This window comes from Plectropomus leopardus, chromosome 1 (assembly GCF_008729295.1).
Source record: "Plectropomus leopardus isolate mb chromosome 1, YSFRI_Pleo_2.0, whole genome shotgun sequence".
Classification (NCBI taxonomy): Eukaryota; Metazoa; Chordata; class Actinopteri; order Perciformes; family Serranidae; genus Plectropomus; species Plectropomus leopardus.
The window spans coordinates 39,546,338-39,564,848 of record NC_056463.1 but is presented as its reverse complement, the minus strand read 5'-3'; the positions used below and the strand labels follow the sequence as shown (position 1 = coordinate 39,564,848).

Here is an 18,511-nt window from a genome sequence, read left to right as displayed (position 1 = left end):
TCATGGGATCAATTCCGCTCTTTTAGCTGGGAGCGGAAGCAGGCAGCTTTTAATGTCGGCTAAACGCCCTCTTTTGTTGATGCTTTGACAGGTATCCCCTCCTCGAGATCTGTTAATCAATTAATATGTTTTTGAAATAATTTTTGTGTAACTATATAACAGCATTTCGATGCTAGTCTCTAAAAATCGTGTGGTGTGAAGGATGTGTTTTTAGCCGACAAGCTAACCTAGCTAGCTGGTCCACCAGAGCACATATTGTTGAATTAATCTCTGTTTCTGCTGCTTGTAGCCTCTCTGTCTTTACATGTTGTGTTTCTGAAGTCGTTCTAGCAGTAGTTTTCCTGTGTGCAGTTTATGAGTGACTCTTGGGTTGTGTCCGGTGTTGTGGCCCAGCATGGCTCACTGTGGCAGGAGAGATTCCCCGGAGCTTCCTGACTTCTCTCTTCTCAAGAGGCTGGCCAGAGATCAGCTCATCTACCTACTGGAACAGGTAGGAACGAGTCTGGCTGCCACCTGGCTCCAGCTGCAGACGACACCACCACTAAAATGACCGGCATGCAAAAAAAAAAAAAAAAAAGCATCCGTTATCAGAACCGCCGGGAAACTCAGCTGGCTTTGCTTAGGGGCAAAATGACAGGGGGCCGGGGGCCAGTCACAAAAGCCCCATATATGTTTGTAGGATTTTAGGAGATTTCTAGGATTTTATAACATTTTTTTTATCTTATAGGACATATGTAGGATTTAAGGAAGTTTTTTAGGGCATTTCTTTGATTTTAGGATATCTAGGATTTTAGGAAGTCCTTATGATCGTAGGAGTTAATTTTTTTAAATGCATTTTTGTACCTTTCTAGAATTCTGGGTAGGGACTAGAATTTTCAGGATGTCTGTAGTATTTTAGGATGTTTCTATGATTTAAGGACATTTTTATGATTTTACAACATTTGAGGAAGTTTCTTGGATTTTAGGATGTTTCTCAGATTATGCAGCATTTCTAGGATTTTAGGAGGTTTCATGTTTTTTAGAATGTTCCTAGGATTTTTGGAAGTTTCTATGATTTTAGGACCTTTCTAGGCTTTTTGTAAATTTTTTTTTAATTAATTAACAACAGAAAAAATAACTTTAAGAAAAAATGAATGCTGATTAATTGTGTGCTGTGGTGCCCTTTGACAGGGTGCATCATTGAAGGCCACAGTGGCTTTGTAATATGAATTTTTGTACCATCAAGTACTGCAGGACATTTTGGGGGTAGAGGACAGGGGTTAGCAGAGGCTTTACAGATAGCATCCTCTGACACAGCTTTGAAAGCTGCCACCGAGAAGCACAATCATCTCCAAAATCCAGCAGCTTTACATCAGAGAAAAGAGGAAAAAGATGTAGTGCCGAGGGTGAATATATTGTACTAACTGGGGATCACTGGTTTTCAGTTAGCAATCACAATGACCTCAGTGTTACTGCACGCATCATAGACAGTGAGTGGAAACTTCAGTCATTTGCATTAACCGTACTAAAAATTATTCAGTTATTCATTGATTCACTGCCAAAGTTCAACTGCATTGACATTTTTAAAGTATTTTCACGGCAAATATTGATGTACGTGATTAATTTAGATTAATTAATCACACAGCATGTAATTAATTAGATTATACTTAACTGCTTGAAAGCCCTACTTAAAATACAACAACAATGCCCAGCTTGAATCACTTTTTACTGTGAATTAGAAAATGGTTGGGGGAGGCACCAGCACCCTATCAGGTCCAGATCTGGCCTGCGGGCCATAAGCTGAGGATCACTGCCATAAAGTTTGTAACATTACACAAGCAATTTGACTATTTATATGTATATACACAGAAAAAGACATAACAGCTAAACACAAGGACTACAAAGCTGAACATGGTAAACATTTAATTGCTTTATATGAATATATATTTAAAAAAGTATTCAATGGTGGAAGAGAAGTATTCACCCCCACATGCTGTCACACAAATACTCATGTTCCTCCTGTTTGTTTGATAAAAAAGTACAGTGAGCAACTGGTGTAAGAAACTTTTGAGGCTTCTATAAAATAAAACAATGTGTTATTTGACCAGTTTTTACAGATTTACATCTTCAGTAGGAACCAGTGAGCTCAGAGCTGAGTGCCTCAAACAGGATGGGATGTTGGAGAGTACAAAGGGACAGACTACGCAGTAATAGGTTTTATAATAATAATAATAGTGATGAATGAACTCAGGGAGTAATAAAATAAACATCAACAAACATGCCAAACAAAGAAAGGTTTATAAAAGTCAAACAAAAAAGCAAGAACAACATGCAAACACAAAAGGTTAATAAGAATAGTGTGATAGAATAGTGAAAAGAAAGGTGATGAAAAAGGCATATCTTGAAAGGCAGTTAAAGTACTACATGATTAAAGTTGTCGAAAATGTATGAATAAAAGCCGATAAAAATAATATAAGACACCATCACATCAGTGGGGATAAAACACAGATATAATCAGATGAATAAGAGACAAGTGAACAGATAACTAAATTAAAACATGAAAAGATGGTCAGAGCAGGAAATTAGAAGGATAATTCAATTCAGCTGTATTTATAAAGCGCCTTTCGTGCAAAATTGCAATAAAAGGTACTTGACAATAAGGAACAGATGAATGGAGTTAAAGCAGTAAAATGAATAGCGGAAGAGAGATAAAAAAAATGAATGAATAAGTAAATAAAGTTGACATCACATAAAAGCAAGTCTGTAAAAGTGAGTTTTAAGAAGTGATTTCAAAGATGTCACTGATTCTGCGAGCCTCAGGCAGGGCACTCCAAAGTCGAGGGGTCCTGATGACAAAAGTCTTTTCGTCAATTTGTTGACAAAAAGAAAAATATAATACTGACAAATAAATAACAGTGTTAAAGGTAGCAAACAAGTCCAACACAGTCAGTGAATACTCTTCTTTTCCATATCTGCTGTGCTCCACACCTGGTTGAGACTGTAAAATAAATGGTTTTGCTCGTTAACGCTGCAAAGAGTTCATTCTAACAGGCAGACAATCTGGTTTGTAAAAAATCGAAAGCATGTCCTCCCTCTCCGTTTGTCCCACAGCTGCCGGGGAAAAAGGACCTCTTCATCGAGGCAGATTTGATGAGCCCGTTGGATCGTATTGCTAATGTGTCAACACTAAAGGTGAGCAATCATCATCAGATATGACTCTACTGGCTCTTGAGATTGAGAAACTGTTGAGAAAAAAATGCAGTGTAATATCTTTGTCAAAACCTTTGTTTTTTATTTAATTTACAGCAACATGAAGTCGACAAACTCTACAAAGTGGAATATAAACCTGTTATCAGCACTTCAGATCAGTAAGCCCTGCAGCCTGCATACTTGTCACATCATTCCATGCACACACACACACACACACACACCCCGGATGTGACTGTCTAAAATGTGGCATTACTCTCTTATAGGCTCTGTTTTCTGATCCGGCCAAGAATACAAACTGTCAAATGGATATGTGGTGAGTAGAGCTGGCTTCCTCTTTTATGAATGAAGGCTCAGTTATAGCTAAACAGTTTTATAATAATCTTTTGAAATATAAACAGACAAGCTCTTTCCTTTAATTCATCACTATGAAGGAAACGTTGATTGCACAATGTAGTGGCTATTAAGTAATTTCACGATCAGCGTTTTTTTTTTGGTTTAGTTTGGTTAGATTGGTTCCCTGAAAGTGTTCCTTGGCTCTCAGCTGATCAAACAGCTGACTGGTTTACATGTTAATGCAATATTTTTTATAAAAAGGTTTTATTTTTGGCAAAGTTAAGCAGTCAGAGAGACTAAATACATACATCAGACACTGCAGACGCTGGAACAACTGAAGTAACTAAAGAAAACATTGCAGTGTGTCCTTTGTTGGTAGTTACTAGGCTCTGAAAATAATGGAGAGGAACCTGGTTGTCTTTGTGCCAACAATAGCACCACTGAAAAGAACAACTGGAAGGAGCTGTATTTATTTTCCATTTACTATTATCATTGGTTTTTATGTTTATTTTGTTTTTAAGTTTTGTTGTAGTTCAGTTTAGTGTTTTTTATTGTTTTAAAATGTTTACTTTTAGTTTAGTTGTCATTACTTTCACTATTTCAATGAGGCAACAGGTCAAAGTGCACCACGGAACGTGATTAATTCATTGCATATTGTTTTTTAATGCGTTATTTTTTCTGTGATAGATTAATCAATTTATATACATATATTTTTTTTTTTTTTTTTAATCGGGCAGAATGTACATAAGAAGATATATTTTTTTTTTTTTTTTTTTAATCGGGCAAAATGTACATAAGAAGTTTAGAATAAGTATTACAACACACACACAACACTTTGTGAAGGCAGTTGGCTCATAGTCTCCAGAAACTGATGCACCAGTGCCTCCTAGTGATTGTTGCGCTGAAAATTTGAGCAAATTGGCAAAGGCTAAAACTAAAGATTTTTCCTTTATCCTAAATTATACCATTTCTCCTGCATTCCTTGGTACTCTGCACTGATATCAATAATTTCATGTGTATTTTATTCATTATTCCTTGCTGTTCCAGATGTGGCCAATGCAGACAAGGCAGCAGGGAAATTTAGAAGATACAAGATCATCTTTACTCCTCAGAGGGTATTTACTGCTCTGCTGTTTTGCTCAGGCTCTGTTATGATTTATTTTGGTCACAGTTGTTAATAGTAATCTGTTGACTCCATTGTGTCCTCCAGTTCTACGCGTGTGAGGCGGTGCTGGAGGAGCAGGGGATCTTTGGAGGTGAGCCTTGGCTACTCTGCACTGAATCCTTCTGTAGCAGCAGTGTTCAGTGTTGCTGAGAAGAAGTGTTCAGCTGGTTTTTGTCCTCTCTCAGATGTGACTACTGATGAGTGGTCTTTCTATCTCCTTCCACTGGATGACGACATCATCAGTCTGGAGCTGCCAGAGTTCTTTCGAGACAACTTCCTGGTAAATAATGTGCATGGAACTGATTGGTTGATTAATTAACTGATCATTTTAAAAAGTGGTTTGTTTTTTAAGAATTTTTTTTTTTACTGGTTCCAGCTTTTAGTGTGTGAACATTTGCTGGTTTTGTTAGTTTTCTATTATTTTAATCTGAATCTCTTTTAGTTTGGGACTTTTTGTCCAATTTAAATATATCAACTTGGGCTGCAGGAAATCTTTTCAGTTTTTTTTTGTTGAAAATTTTAATCAAGACAGTAGTGGAAGATTAATTGCTAATGAAATTAATTGGTAGTTGCAGATTAAAATCAGCATCTGACTGATAAAGTGCATAATGTATAAAATCTGGACAATAAATTGGTATGGAAAAGAGAAAACAATAATGAACCTTCACAGTTGGTCAGATTTTAGCAGAAAAAAATAATATTGGGCTGATATAAATAAAAAGTGATTTCGGTAAATGGGCCTGTGGACCGTCCAGGTTGTCAGCTAACGTCATTTCATTTGAATTAAATGTGTTGATATTTTCCTGATGTTAAAAGTCAGCGTGAACTGCACTTAAAACCCTGCAGAATAACACAGGTTAGTGCCTTACTGGTCTCATTAGCCTGGGCTCTGCCTATTTCTTTTTACCATACTGGTAAAAGTATGTGCTGATATGCTGTCTGTTTCATTTCATTAATAACGTTCTGGCAGCTTTGTTCCTCGTTTGTAGCTGTCCACCATTTTGGAGTTAGTTTGACGGGCGGGTGTTTGTTTACCGTTTTTGAGACGTTTTAAGACCGTCTGTTTTCAACTTCCAGGTTAAGCAGGCTGCCGTGTATTCAACTTTCAAGTGCGAGCACTGTTACTGAAGGGAGTCAGAAGCCTTTACATTGTCAAGAGGTTGAGTTTTTTTCATGTTCACTTTTAACCCGCTACTGTTTGATGAGGAGATATGACGAGATAATTTCGGAAGGATTCCAGGAGAGTTCCAACAGCTAGGCACCTAAGTGCAATGGTAACATGTTTGTTTTGTTTTCTGTGGGAAGAGAGCTTCGGGTGTGTGCGTGCGAGGGCACGGGTGGAGGTTGTGTGTGTGTTTTTTTTTTTCTTTCCCTTGTTTATTTCTCCGTCAAGTTGTCCCTTCAGGACCTCAAAGGAGACCTAGTCTTCTTGCAGGAGACACTTCTCCGCCGTGGAGAGATCCTGCGCATTAAGAGGGGCTGGTTTAGCTGTCTATATCACCCTGAATTCAATGCAAGAGCTAGTAAAGGCAGCGATATTAATTCACAACAACTTAAAATTTGAACCATAAAGTACCATTACTGACCCCAATGCATGATTTGTCATTGTGACAGGCAGGCTCTTTAACACCCAGGTAGTCTTAGTAAGTATCTATGCACCTAACTGGGATAACGAGCGTTTCATCTCTAGGCTTTTTACTACTTTACCAAATGTTGAGACTTACCATATTATCATTGGTGGGGACATTAATTTTGTACAAAATGTTGATCTCGACAGATTCTCAACCAAACCTTACTCCCTAACCAAATCAGCCAAGCTGTTAAGCAACTTTGCAGCAGAGTTGGGCCTGTCTGATCCCTGGAGGCATACATTTCCAGGCAAAAAGTCATTTTCTTTTTTTTTCCTCAAGTTACATCATATTTACTCTTGTATAGACTTTTTTCTCTTGGATAGCACGTTAGTTTCCGACATATATTCATGCAAATATCACAATATAATAATTTCTGATCATGCCCCCACTTCATTAGACATACATTTTGTCAATCATAGCCCCACTCCCAAACAATGGAGATTTAACTCATATTTGCTAGCGGATGACTCACTCATAAATTCGTTAAAGCAGACCATTTCCTAATTTTTTTAAATTAATGACACACCTGATGTGTCAAGAGGGACCCTATGGGGAACTTTTAAGGCATACTTAAGAGGCCATATAATATCACACACAGCCCAACTTAGTAAGAGGGATGAGTCTCGGCAGCTAGAACTGTTAGAGAAGCTCAAGGAAATCGATGATAGTTATGCTAATTTCCCTAACCCATTATTTTATAAAACACGTTTACAGTTACAAAAAGAGTTCGGCCTTCTCACAACGAATAGGGCGGAGTTACAGTTCCTCAAGTCAAAACAACAGGTTTTTGAATCAGGAGACAAGGCAGGCAAGCTTCTAGCTCAGCAAGCCAGAGCTGTAGCTGCCTCCAGGCTCATTCCTTGTAATAAATCCTCATTGGGAGACGATCATTCAGATCCGAAATTCATTAACCAAACATTTGCTAAATTCTAGTCTGACTTGTACACTTCTGATTGCTCTCAAGCCAACATAAATAATACCATGAATAAAATTGGTAATTGACAGTGACATGATGGAGAGGCTTTGTGGGCCAATATCAACTAATGAGATTGAAGGGGCGATTAAAACCTTGCAAAGCGTCGAATCTCCGGGCCCGGGCGGCTACACCGTAGAATTTTACATGAAGTTTGCTCCCCTCCTTTCTCCTGCTCTGCGGGATATGTATGATGACGCAGTGTCTAGGGGCCATCTCCCTCCAACACAGACTAATGCTACAATCATTCTTCTTTTGAATAAAGATAAGGACCCCTTGCTGTGCAGCAGCTACAGGCCAATCACCTTGCTTAATGTGGACTATAAGATCCTGTCGAAAATTCTGGGTAGTGAAAGAATAATTGTTTCAGCACCAATGGCAAAATGAACCACTGTATAGGTAATTGTAATTGTAGCAGCCAAGTAGCAGCACAGCTGCTTTATGAAGGTTCATGTGATCCCACAGGCGGGGGACCAGCGCTGGGTGAGGACAGCCGGGAGCGCTCTGCACCTCCTGCACTCCCTTTACGGCCCGTTCTCAAAGGTCTACGGGATTGGAAGATTTTCCAAGGTGCAGTATGATTGGAGAGCAAAAACTCATTACATGTAGTTGAGCTCCCAAGTTCCACTGTGATGTGTTTGGGCTTTATAATGTTTCTGCTGTGTGTGGTACCAGATGGCGTACGAGTCGTGGAGGGAGCAGGTGGAAGAGGGAGAACAAAAAGCTCGCCAAGCTGAGATAGGAAAGGTTTTTCTTATAGACAGAGGTAAGAAGACATGTGTCTTTTATGTGCAGTGGATGACATGCTGAGCTGTGCTTTCTGTCCTCCCTGACATTTTCACATTCTCTGCAGATGTGGACTTTGTCACTCCTCTGTGCTCACAAGTTGTCTATGAGGGACTCGTGGATGATATTTTTAGAATCAAATGTGGTGAGTATCAAAGTGTCCTCTGGAGAATTGAATATCCGTCCACTGGCACTTTGTCCACATTATGCTGGCCGTACACCCAACCTTTTCTAAGCAATACAACCGTCACAGACAGATTTCTGACGTTGGGATAAATTAATGAGAGTTTTGCGAGAGTTGTGGCGTGCTCCCACTATTTTGATCATTTGGTGTAAGGTGATCATAAAGCTTCATCCAAAGTGTTTTCAGTCTTTCTCTCGTCTTGATCATAAACTGTCCAAATATGGATGACCCTTCTCCACTTATTCCCCCTGTACAAAAATGAGGCCAAAATATCCTAGAGATGGCTTCTGCCAGCCTTTGTTGGTGAGCCAGACTCTGTACAGCAATGATCCCCGCTTATCAAGTTCCTGCTTATACACCCATCTGACCAATTCTGAGCAGCACCATTGAATGCACACACACACAACCACACACACACACACACACACACACACACACACACACACACACACACACACACACACACACACACACACACACACACACACACACATAGATTGGCTCACGCAGCTGTGAATCATGTCATAAAATCCCTTTTTTTGCATCATATAACTAATTAAAACCAAACTTATCAGAAAAATGAACAAACATCAGGGTGATAAGAACTACCACAAATGACACAAACCATCTTTGTGAAAAATGTATTTAACACGTCCTTTGAGTTTTCAGTTTTAATCCATGTCCCATCTACTAACATAGAGGGGGTGGTGCTTATGACCTGTATTGCAGCTAGCCACCAGGGTGCGATCCAGAAGTTTTGGCTTCACTTTGGGGGAACTATCACATCCATAGTTATATACAGTGTATGGTCTTTCAGTTCTGATGAAGTCAAACATGTTTAACATTTTTGTAAGTTATTAGTCTTTGCTCATGTAAATGGTGTGTTTACAACGTTGTGAAAATTGACAGCAACCAAAAGGTGCGCTCTCTCCAGCACCAAACAGGAAACAGCAAACTCAGTAGAGAGTAGTGTAACATGGATTGATGGTTCTCATGGACTGCTCTCCATCATCACCTGCACTGTGTCTGAACAGAGCTGAAGTTTACAGTTTAGTCACTCTCATCTACATATTTGTCTGTTTCTGACAGACAACTTAACAAGCATCAAATAATAATTTGATCATGAATCATTAATACTGGCTGTTAACCAGGCTGTTGTACTTAGACGTCAGTAAAATAACATTTTTCTATCACTAATGTCAAATGACAAAATTATATCTTTAACGAGGATATTTTATTTTTAAAAACTGCTCATTTTCTATTTTGTCAGATGCTGGGTTTGGCTTGCATTTGTCCATGCTGCATTAGAATTTTTTTTTTGGCTTTTTAGTAAGACATTTTAAGACATTATTTTGGAGCCAGTATTTTGTGGAATCATAATAAAACCAACGTCAATACCCACAGCTCCAGCTCAGACTGCACTGTTTCCTTGTAGAATTAAATGCCGTAGCTGTAGAATGACAGTCTAATTGTGGATCTGTTTGTGCATGCCTGTGTACTGTTGATGTGTTGATGTTTGATCGCAGCATGTGTTCTGCAGGATGTGTGGAGTTTGGACCTGATGTTACGTCCTCTGACAAAAGTGTAAAAGTCATGCTTAACTCACAGGACAAGGTAGGTTGGTGCTGACATTTATTACATTACATTATTTTTATATCATTATATATATATATATATATATATATATATATAGGTATTGTTCTCAGTAGTTTTCGTCTGTATTCATTCAGCTTTTGGCTTAAGTATGTGGGTTATAGCATTAAACTCATTTTCCCCAGCCTTTCTAACAGGATGTCTGGGTGTAGGTTTCTGCATGATAGCATCACTGCATATAAGCCCTCCAGCTCACATAATGTTTTCTTTGTCACTGAGTCATGCTGTCTTTGAGAATTGTGTGTTATCAATCTGCCATGACTTATATTCTTCCAACCCCCCAACTGGCAAATAAGCAAAGCAGTGTACTGCGGCGGATGCAGTTTGGTTCATAGAGTGTATATAAAGATAGGCGATGCGTCTCCATTTAACCCCACTATGCTTAAGTGAAGATAAAATATCCTGGATACGTCTGCTGCCATCTTGCACTGGTGACATCATTCAGAGCCAGAGTCTGCGCAGTAGCCATTTCCGTGGAGGAAAGTTACTGCCAACACACACTGTCTGACCAATTTTGGGCAACCCCATTGAATGCGAGCCCATGGATTGACTGTCACAACTTTTAATCATGGTGAAAGAACCTCCTTTTGTAGAATCGAATAACTCATTAAAACCAAACCTATCATAAAAATGATCACTTAAACAAACATCAGGGTTGATGAGAGCTACCTTCAGTGACAGAAACCATCTTTTGGGGAAAAAGATATTTGTGTGTATTTTGAGTTATTAGTTTAGCCTATGTCCATTCACTAATATGGAGGGGCGGGCTCTATGACCTATACTGAAGACAGTCAAAAAAAGTCACACCATAACACAGACAAACTAACTGTTTGAGCAGCGGTAGACCAGCAGCTAGCCTGTTTTGCAAGGTCATATCTCTGTGTTTGTCAGTGAAGGCTGGTGAGACGGGAGCAAAGGTACAACTTCAGTTTTCCGTTGGAAAGGGCCGTCTGACGGCAGGTTAAAGCAGTGACAGTACTGCACTAACTTTGGAGAAGTACCTCATACATTCTCACTTCAGGATCTCCAAACTATCCCTTTAGTTATTTTCATCAACGCTCTTACCTACGTCACTGCTTTTTTGCCAAAAGCCGAGTGGGCATTTCCTTTTATAAAAGCTGGAAAAGAAACCAGACGGGCCAGCCTTTAAGATAAATGTCTTTTTGAACTTATGTCTTGTAGGTCTTCAATGAAATCAGAAACGAGCATTTCTCCAACGTTTTTGGGTTCCTGAGTCAGAAAGCCAGGAATCTCCAGACTGCATATGATGTGAGTAAATGACCCTCATCAGTCTTTGATATGAAGCTGACAGAAAGAGCTAACAGATTTTCTCTTGTATGAACTGTGCAGAAGCGTCGGGGGATGGACATAAAGCAGATGAAGACGTTTGTGTCAGAGGAACTGAAAGGCTTAAAACAGGAACATCGACTTCTTAGCCTCCGTGAGTGTCACAGCAGTAGACTTTATATCACAGTGATTGTCACGTGTTTCAGGTAATATTTGCTGAAGGGCACATTCTCTTACAGACATCGGAGCTAGTGAATCAATAATGAAGAAGAAAACAAAGCAGGACTTTCAGGAGCTGTTGAAGACTGAGCACTGTGAGAAGAAACCTCCTTCCTTTCATTACATTCAGGTTTTAGTTAAATGTGTTCCTCGACCATTGATGTTACTTTTAATAATAATAATAACAATAATGGCCCTGCGATAGTCTGGCGACCTGTCCAGGGTGTACCCCGCCTTCCTCCCAATGACAGCTGGGATTGGCTCCAGCCCCCCCCGCGACCCTTACGAGGACAAGCGGTTACAGAAATGAATGAATAATACGTATTATTATTATTATTAATAATAATAATAATAACAGAGCTGCCAAGTTTCACCCAAAGTTTGGAGTGAGACTTCAGGGGAAGGGACCCTTGGTTGCTGGCTGGGGGGGGGCGGGGGGGGGGGGGGGGGGGGGTTTGGAGAGATTTTGGTAACATGAGTTAATCTTTAGGACTTCATGCTATGATGCAAGCATTTCATGATTTTTATTTCATGGTTTTTAGGGTTTGAGGATATTTAAGGCTGAGACCTAACCTCAGTAGGGGGTCCTCCTATGGGAAAAAATTTTGATCATTAAGCTCTTATTTGGTGCTTTTTCATGCACTTTTGGTGCTTTATTTACATTCAATGTACACATCTCAGTCACTGGAAAGCTGAAATGTGAACCTCAGAAGTGTCAAAACTGGGGGTTCTTCAAAACTGCTTTCATTAAACATGTATTAACTAGAGTTGTATTTATGTTAACAGTGTTGGAATGTAACTAAGTAATCTACTCAAGTACTCTGTACCTTAAAAATACAATTTTAAGGTTCATGTACTGGACTGTTTCCATTGTATGCTGGTATTCTCCTCTCCTCTTCATTTCTGAGGTAAATCTTTTTACTGAACTGCATTTATGTGACCACTTTGGTTACTTTACAGATTCAGATTAATAATAAGAATATAAATCAACTAACATGTGGGGGGGATTAGCATGTGACTGTGCGAAGATGCTCAATTGCCAGACTCTCACAGTGAATGCGTCAGACTTGGCAGCTCTGATAATAATAATAATAACAACAACAACAACAACAACAACAACAACAACAACAACAATAATAATAATCATTATTTAAATAGCAACTTCTATACAAGAAATGCAGCTTAAAGTGCCTCACAATAAAAACAGGTCAGCGAGGCAGTTTAGCATAAAATGACATTTAATAACAGTTAAAAACACAAGTGGTAAAAATCATTCATCATTAGATAAAATCTTAAATTCAACTGAGATTAAATATTTTTGCACATTTTTGTAAGAGTTGCTGTTGCAACAAATCTTGAGGATGTCATGTTTTCTGTTCCAGCTTTACTTGAGGGATTTGAAATCCGTGAAAGCATTTCCTTCATAGAGGAGCACATTAACAGACAGGTGTGTTAAAACTCAGCTGGCAAAATAGTAATATTGTGCTGGAAAAGCATTCATTCTTTTCTTTTTCTTTAGGTGTCCATGATAGAAAGTCTGAGGCTGCTCTGTCTTCTCTCTATCACCGAAAATGGTGATTAGTCTTTATGTATACAGTATTAATGTGTAATTTGATATATAAGATCAACTCGTTCTCTCTATTAACAATTGTGTTGGTGTCTTTTCACAGGACTCCTGCCAAAAGACTACCGCTCATTAAAAGCGCAGTATCTACAGGTGAGATTTAACCCCTTCAAACCTGAATTGACATCTTTTTTTTTTTGCGCAGCTTTTAGATGCTTTGGATATAAACCTTTCAAGTCTGAGCAAATTTGTTTATTTTTTTTTGAAAATGTGGGAAAAGGACATTAAGCAACTTTGCAAGAAATGCCAGGAAAATTTCAAGAAATCAGTAAAATGTGGCAAGGAAATTAACCTGAAAAAAAGGGAGAAAATCATTTTAAAAAATGTTTTAAAAAGGTTATTATTATTTTGTAACAGAGATATGTTTATCTGTTGTTTTAGCACTTTTTTCCAGGTTATTTCCTTGTTTGTTTTTGTTTTTTTCTTTTTCCAGGGCATGTTCTTGTCTCGTGTTACTAATTTCTTGCTATTTTTGGGTCATATCTTGTAAAGTTGCTTATTGCCTTCATTTTGTGTTCTTGAAAGATATCAGGTCAATTAGCTCAGGTTTCAAAGGGTTAATATTTCTGAGAATGCTTCATAAGTTAATTCGACACGGTCCAGCATTTGAGGGAAAAGCCGACATTCTTGTGTGTCAAATTGTGACACGTTGCGTGAAGCGAGTGGCTTTCCTTGTTTTAAGAAATCACTGAGCACTCACATGTCCTGTCGAATATTTTCTGAACTTGATATTTCATGTGCAGTACCATTTTTTCTTTAAATGTAATTTTTGATTGTATTTTCTATTTTTCTTTTATAACATAATATATTCTATTCTCACTGAAGGTAGGATGACAGAAGCAGTGAGTGATTTGTGTGAACACAAACACAATTTGGCTTGCACCCAGTTAAAAGAATAAGACCAAATTTACGTAGATGTTGTTGACCTCTTGATACGCCGTTGGAGGCAGGGCCCATCTATTCCTATGAGAGTGGCTCGGTTGCTGATGACGCCAAAAGAGCTCTATTTCTCAGTATAGAATTACCCGGATTTTGTGCATCCTTGGGCATTTATAGCAAGCGCACTGGCATTTCCTTTAACCCAGCCTCCCAACCGCTCAGCCTCAGGCTCGCTCACATGATGACTGGAAGTAAAAAAGAAAACTCTTGTCAGGCTGCCTCAAGGAGGTCACTATCATGTTAATGATAGGGCAGAAAAAGAAACAGCTGCGACTTCACTGGTACGTAAGGCCTCTAAATCAAGCCGTCAGGACAATGGAGTACTTGTCTGTCGTGCTGTGTTTACTTTGTCACATCCTCTCTGCCCCTGCTGTTTATATACGTATTGGAACTCGTACACGCATCGCGTTAATTCTTGGGGGCATGTTCAGCCGATTCACCAAACCGACACAGAGGATGCAATGCCGCCATTATGCTGAATTATCCACAGAGGTCTCTTCCTCTTCAAAACAAACAGACCAGCTCACTAAAACTGGTTAAAAAAATATATATAGCGTTTTTCCAATGCTCACGATTTGGAGGGGCTGCTAATAACGTGAAAACGTTAATGTCCCTATCTGGAACCTGGAGTGTTTGGTTTGTCCCACCTGGGCTACTGTAAAAACATGGCCGTGCAACATGGTGATCTTTGTAGAAAGGGACCTGCTCCCTTAGTAGATAACAACTCATTCAGGTAACGCAATCACAACAATTCTTATTTCCAGGTGATAATACACTAAAGAAAACATATTTAAAATGTTAATATCAATTGCTGCCAATACATCCCAGGCCAGGTGTAGAAACAGGCCCAGAGATAACTTCCTCCAATTCCACAGTTTCACTTGTGACTAAAAATGGGTAATATGAAGCATTTTCTGTGTTTGACCTCCTCAGGGCTATGGAGTGGACCACCTGCTCACATTTGCCAACCTGAGGCAGTTGGGTCTGCTGGTGGAGCAGCAGCCGGGGGAAACGCTGACTGTGATGGAGAGCAAAGTGGGAAAACTGGTCAACGACAAAACTGCAGGTGAAACAGGCTGTCCCCATTTTTTCTCTTTGTATGCATGAACCTGTTTTGAGCTAGTTTTTTTTTTTTAAAGAAGACATATTTCCTTATCATTTCTGCTGTTTTCTTTGTTTTTCTTCAGGAAAGCTGACTGATGCCTTTTCCTCTCTCGCTAAGAAGAGTAATTTCAGAGCCTTAAGCAGAAAGCTCAACTTGGTAATTTATCATCTCTACTATTTAGCTCCAAAAGTACTTTCCATCAAGTCACAGGTTGACAGAATAGTTATTTGTTTGTACCAAGCTGAACAATGATTGTATTTTGTGCAAAGGTGCCGAAGTCAGATGAAGAGTATGACCTGCGTGTCCCTCGAGACATGGCCTATATCTTCAGTGGTGCCTATGTCCCTCTGAGCTGCAAACTTATTGAGCAGGTGAGTAAACCAGAGGAATTCATGTGTTACACAGGATCTGACTTCTTTGCTGCCAAGGAAATCAGTGATACTCACGATGAAACTTTATTCCTCGTGTGCTCATGTGCAGGTCTTGGAGCGAGACGGTTGGACGGGGCTCGAAGAAGTCACCAGGCTGCTGAATGGGCATGAATTTGCAGTTACAGGTTAGATTACAAAAATGTGTTACTACTGATCCATACAGAATAATCAATCAGTCATAATAAGTCTCAGTAGGCGGGTTTCCATTAACCCTCAAAATGTGCATATTGAAATTGGAAATATAAGATACGTCTAATGGAAACATGTCATGTCCCAGAAATCCCCTTATACGTGGCTGCTCCCATGTATAAGGGGCTCGCCTTTCCATTATGGCTCCAGAACACGCATACAGGGCCTTGGAGTGGAAATAATGACGGCTAATGCGGTGGCTGCAGTAGAAATAAAGCTGCTGATGTTTTGAACATGATCAAAGGAGAAGCCGCAGGACATCACTCAGTGGAAAAGCAGTCATCTTGCAATTGGGTTCATTTTGAAAATATCGCTTATGTTTTGCGCAAATCTGTATGGAAACCTGCCAGTGATCCAATCGTATGCTCAGCACTTCCCAAGTGCATGTGTTTCACTTAAACCTTTCAATTTAAAATGCACCATTACAGACAGTCTCAAGCACAACCAGCGTGCCTGAGCACACATGTCAAGTCAAGTCAAGTCAGTTTTATTTATAGAGCCCATTATCACAAAACATGGTTTGCCTCAGAGGGCTTTACAGTGTACGACATCCCTCTGCCCTTAGACCCTCACATCACCCAAGGAAAAACTCCTGAAAAAAGAACCCCTGAAACAGGGAAAAAAAAAGGAAGAAACCTCAGGAAGAGCGGTAGAGGATGATGAGGGATCCCTCTTCCAGGACGGACAGACGTGCAATAGATGTTGTAAATAACAAATGAAATACAATTGTGGCAAAAAGGAAAGAGAGAGAGAGAGGCGGGAGATGGAGAGAGGCACAGCATGTGCATTTGAGCTGTGCTTAAGCGGAGCTCATGCACACGCCTGTGCTCGGTTAGCTTAAAGCGCACTACTCGTAGGCCGTGTGTTTTATAATGTTATATTTTAAATGGATGAATGCTAAAGGTTCCATCTCTCATCAGGCAGCAACGGAGCTGATTTGAAAGCAAAGAGTGACGCTCAGCGCATCATCCTTGTCATGTTCCTCGGTGGCTGCACCTTCTCTGAGGTTGCAGCCCTACGGTTCCTCGGCAGAGAGAGAGGTAAATGTGCATAGCTGATGTTATAGGAGAATAGTATTCCTGCACTTGCAGATATCCACCAGTACTGATATGATGCCATAACTCCTGGAAATCACCTGACACCCACAAGAAGAAATGTAATTTTTCACCAGGAAGCAAGCCTGTCACATCACATTCAGCTACAGTAATTATTCAAATTTGTATATCAATGTTTCCCTGTTACTTTGAGTTTGTGAGGAAAACATTTTTTCTTGCATGCCTCCACAGAAATTAATTAATATATTGATTTATTGATATACTGGGGACCGCCTTTAACAAATGCAAAACATCTATTGACAAACTCTAACAAATCATGCAGTATAATCCAAGTCTTATTGAACCTGTCATACCAGGCATGCAAGAAAAACTGTGTTTCCTTCATGAATTCAAGGTAACACAGTATGACTAACTGATATACAAAACATCATTTTGTCAGTGAGGTTTTCCTTTTACTCTGAAATATTTTAATCATCACAAACAAGCAGTTGCATTTTACAGGTCTGTAATACTCTAATGAAGTAAAGAAAACCTCCTTTTCAACCCAACTAAATCTTAATTAATTAATTATTATGACTGGAACTGCGATACATATGTGTCTAATTGTATAGTTTTCTGTAGACAAATTTCACATTTAAGCCTTTTCAGCGGATCAGAGGACTCCTAGATCTTACCAACAATTGGCATTCATTAACTGGAGGTGGACCAATGCCATGAATTCACTGTCTTTAAACTTTGTGGAAATTTTTATTGAATGATTCCCTTGTTGTTTTGTGTCAGAAGACCTGTAAGTATGTCAAAATACTATGATATTAATAAACATTATTGCTTTCATTTTTCAGGTTATAAATTCATTGTGGTAACAACAGCAATTACAAACAGTTCAAGACTCATTGAGGCGTTGCTAGACAACCGTGTATGAAGCCTGTCGCCACAGAAACTGAGACATTCCTACAGCCACCTGTCATGCATTCCTTCCTGCACACTGATGTCAACACCTCGGCTCTGTCTCTGACGGCAAAGGAACTGTAAAGATGTATAAAGTGAATAAATGTTTTTAACATGTTCTTTACTTCTTCAATTTATTTGGAGTTTGGTAGATAGGTGGGATTTAACTCAGTAGCTTTTCTCAAGTACTGTACTTGATTTCAAATTCAAGGTACATTTGAATACATACTGTCTGACAGCTTTAGTTACTTTTCAGATGACAATTTTCAGCCACTGAAAACCATTTATCTACAGATGTGTTGATTTTGGATGTTTGTTGATAAACTGAAGGATGTGTATTAAGAAGATTTTATTTCTTAAAATACATAAATTATTTTAAAAAGTACAAATACTTTAGTGCTGTTGCAAAGTATTATTACTTTGTTACATCACATCACTGCCCAACAAGAATATAAAGGAGTTAAAATGAGCACACCCATAAACATGTACAGCAGTAAAATACAACATAAACTCTAATGCAGAAGGAATACGAATTCCAGAAAACATGAGGACATTTGTCAGCACAATAGTACAGTACTTTAAGTACATTGTGCTGATAATAATCACATAGTTCTACTTAGTAATGGAGTTGAATGCAAGACCTTTACGTTTAGTGGAGCATTTAGTGTGGCATCAGTACTTTTACTACAGTAAAAAGACCTGCATATTTCTTCCACCACTGGTCTGCTGAGAATTCTTCAGTCTAAATTAAACAGCAGCACCATTGTTGCATCAAGTGTCAAACTGCTGCTGAACGTCAC

At 39.1% G+C, this 18,511-nt stretch overlaps 1 protein-coding gene across 2 annotated transcripts; it reads left to right on the top strand.

Moving 5' to 3' along the window:
* The first annotated feature begins 5 nt into the window (after positions 1–5).
* Positions 6–17,830, top strand: vps33b (VPS33B late endosome and lysosome associated). 2 transcript variants are annotated; one of them, XM_042485072.1, is made up of 24 exons: positions 6–91; positions 352–490; positions 3,091–3,171; positions 3,286–3,347; positions 3,453–3,502; positions 4,570–4,637; positions 4,733–4,778; positions 4,873–4,967; positions 7,757–7,861; positions 7,967–8,057; positions 8,145–8,222; positions 9,802–9,875; positions 11,097–11,183; positions 11,265–11,355; positions 11,441–11,515; positions 12,803–12,867; positions 12,940–12,994; positions 13,091–13,137; positions 14,917–15,049; positions 15,171–15,244; positions 15,358–15,459; positions 15,569–15,644; positions 16,629–16,748; positions 17,606–17,830. In XM_042485072.1, exons 2-24 carry the CDS (start codon positions 395–397, stop codon positions 17,683–17,685), a joined length of 1,851 nt encoding a protein of 616 aa, XP_042341006.1. In that variant the 5' UTR covers positions 6–91; positions 352–394; the 3' UTR covers positions 17,686–17,830. The 2 variants fall into 2 exon arrangements, with proteins under 2 accessions (XP_042341006.1, XP_042341011.1); XM_042485077.1 differs by having other exon boundaries at positions 8–91; positions 394–490.
* The last annotated feature ends 681 nt before the right edge of the window (positions 17,831–18,511 follow it).

Excerpts from the sequence above, each read along its gene's own strand:
- vps33b (XM_042485072.1), top strand. The coding sequence starts at position 395 with ATGGCTCACTGTGGCAGGAGAGATTCCCCGGAGCTTCCTGACTTCTCT. Across the intron at positions 11,356-11,440 it reads ACATCGACTTCTTAGCCTCC|ACATCGGAGCTAGTGAATCA; the intron begins GTGAGTGTCACA and ends ATTCTCTTACAG. Across the intron at positions 11,516-12,802 it reads GCTGTTGAAGACTGAGCACT|CTTTACTTGAGGGATTTGAA; the intron begins GTGAGAAGAAAC and ends TTTCTGTTCCAG.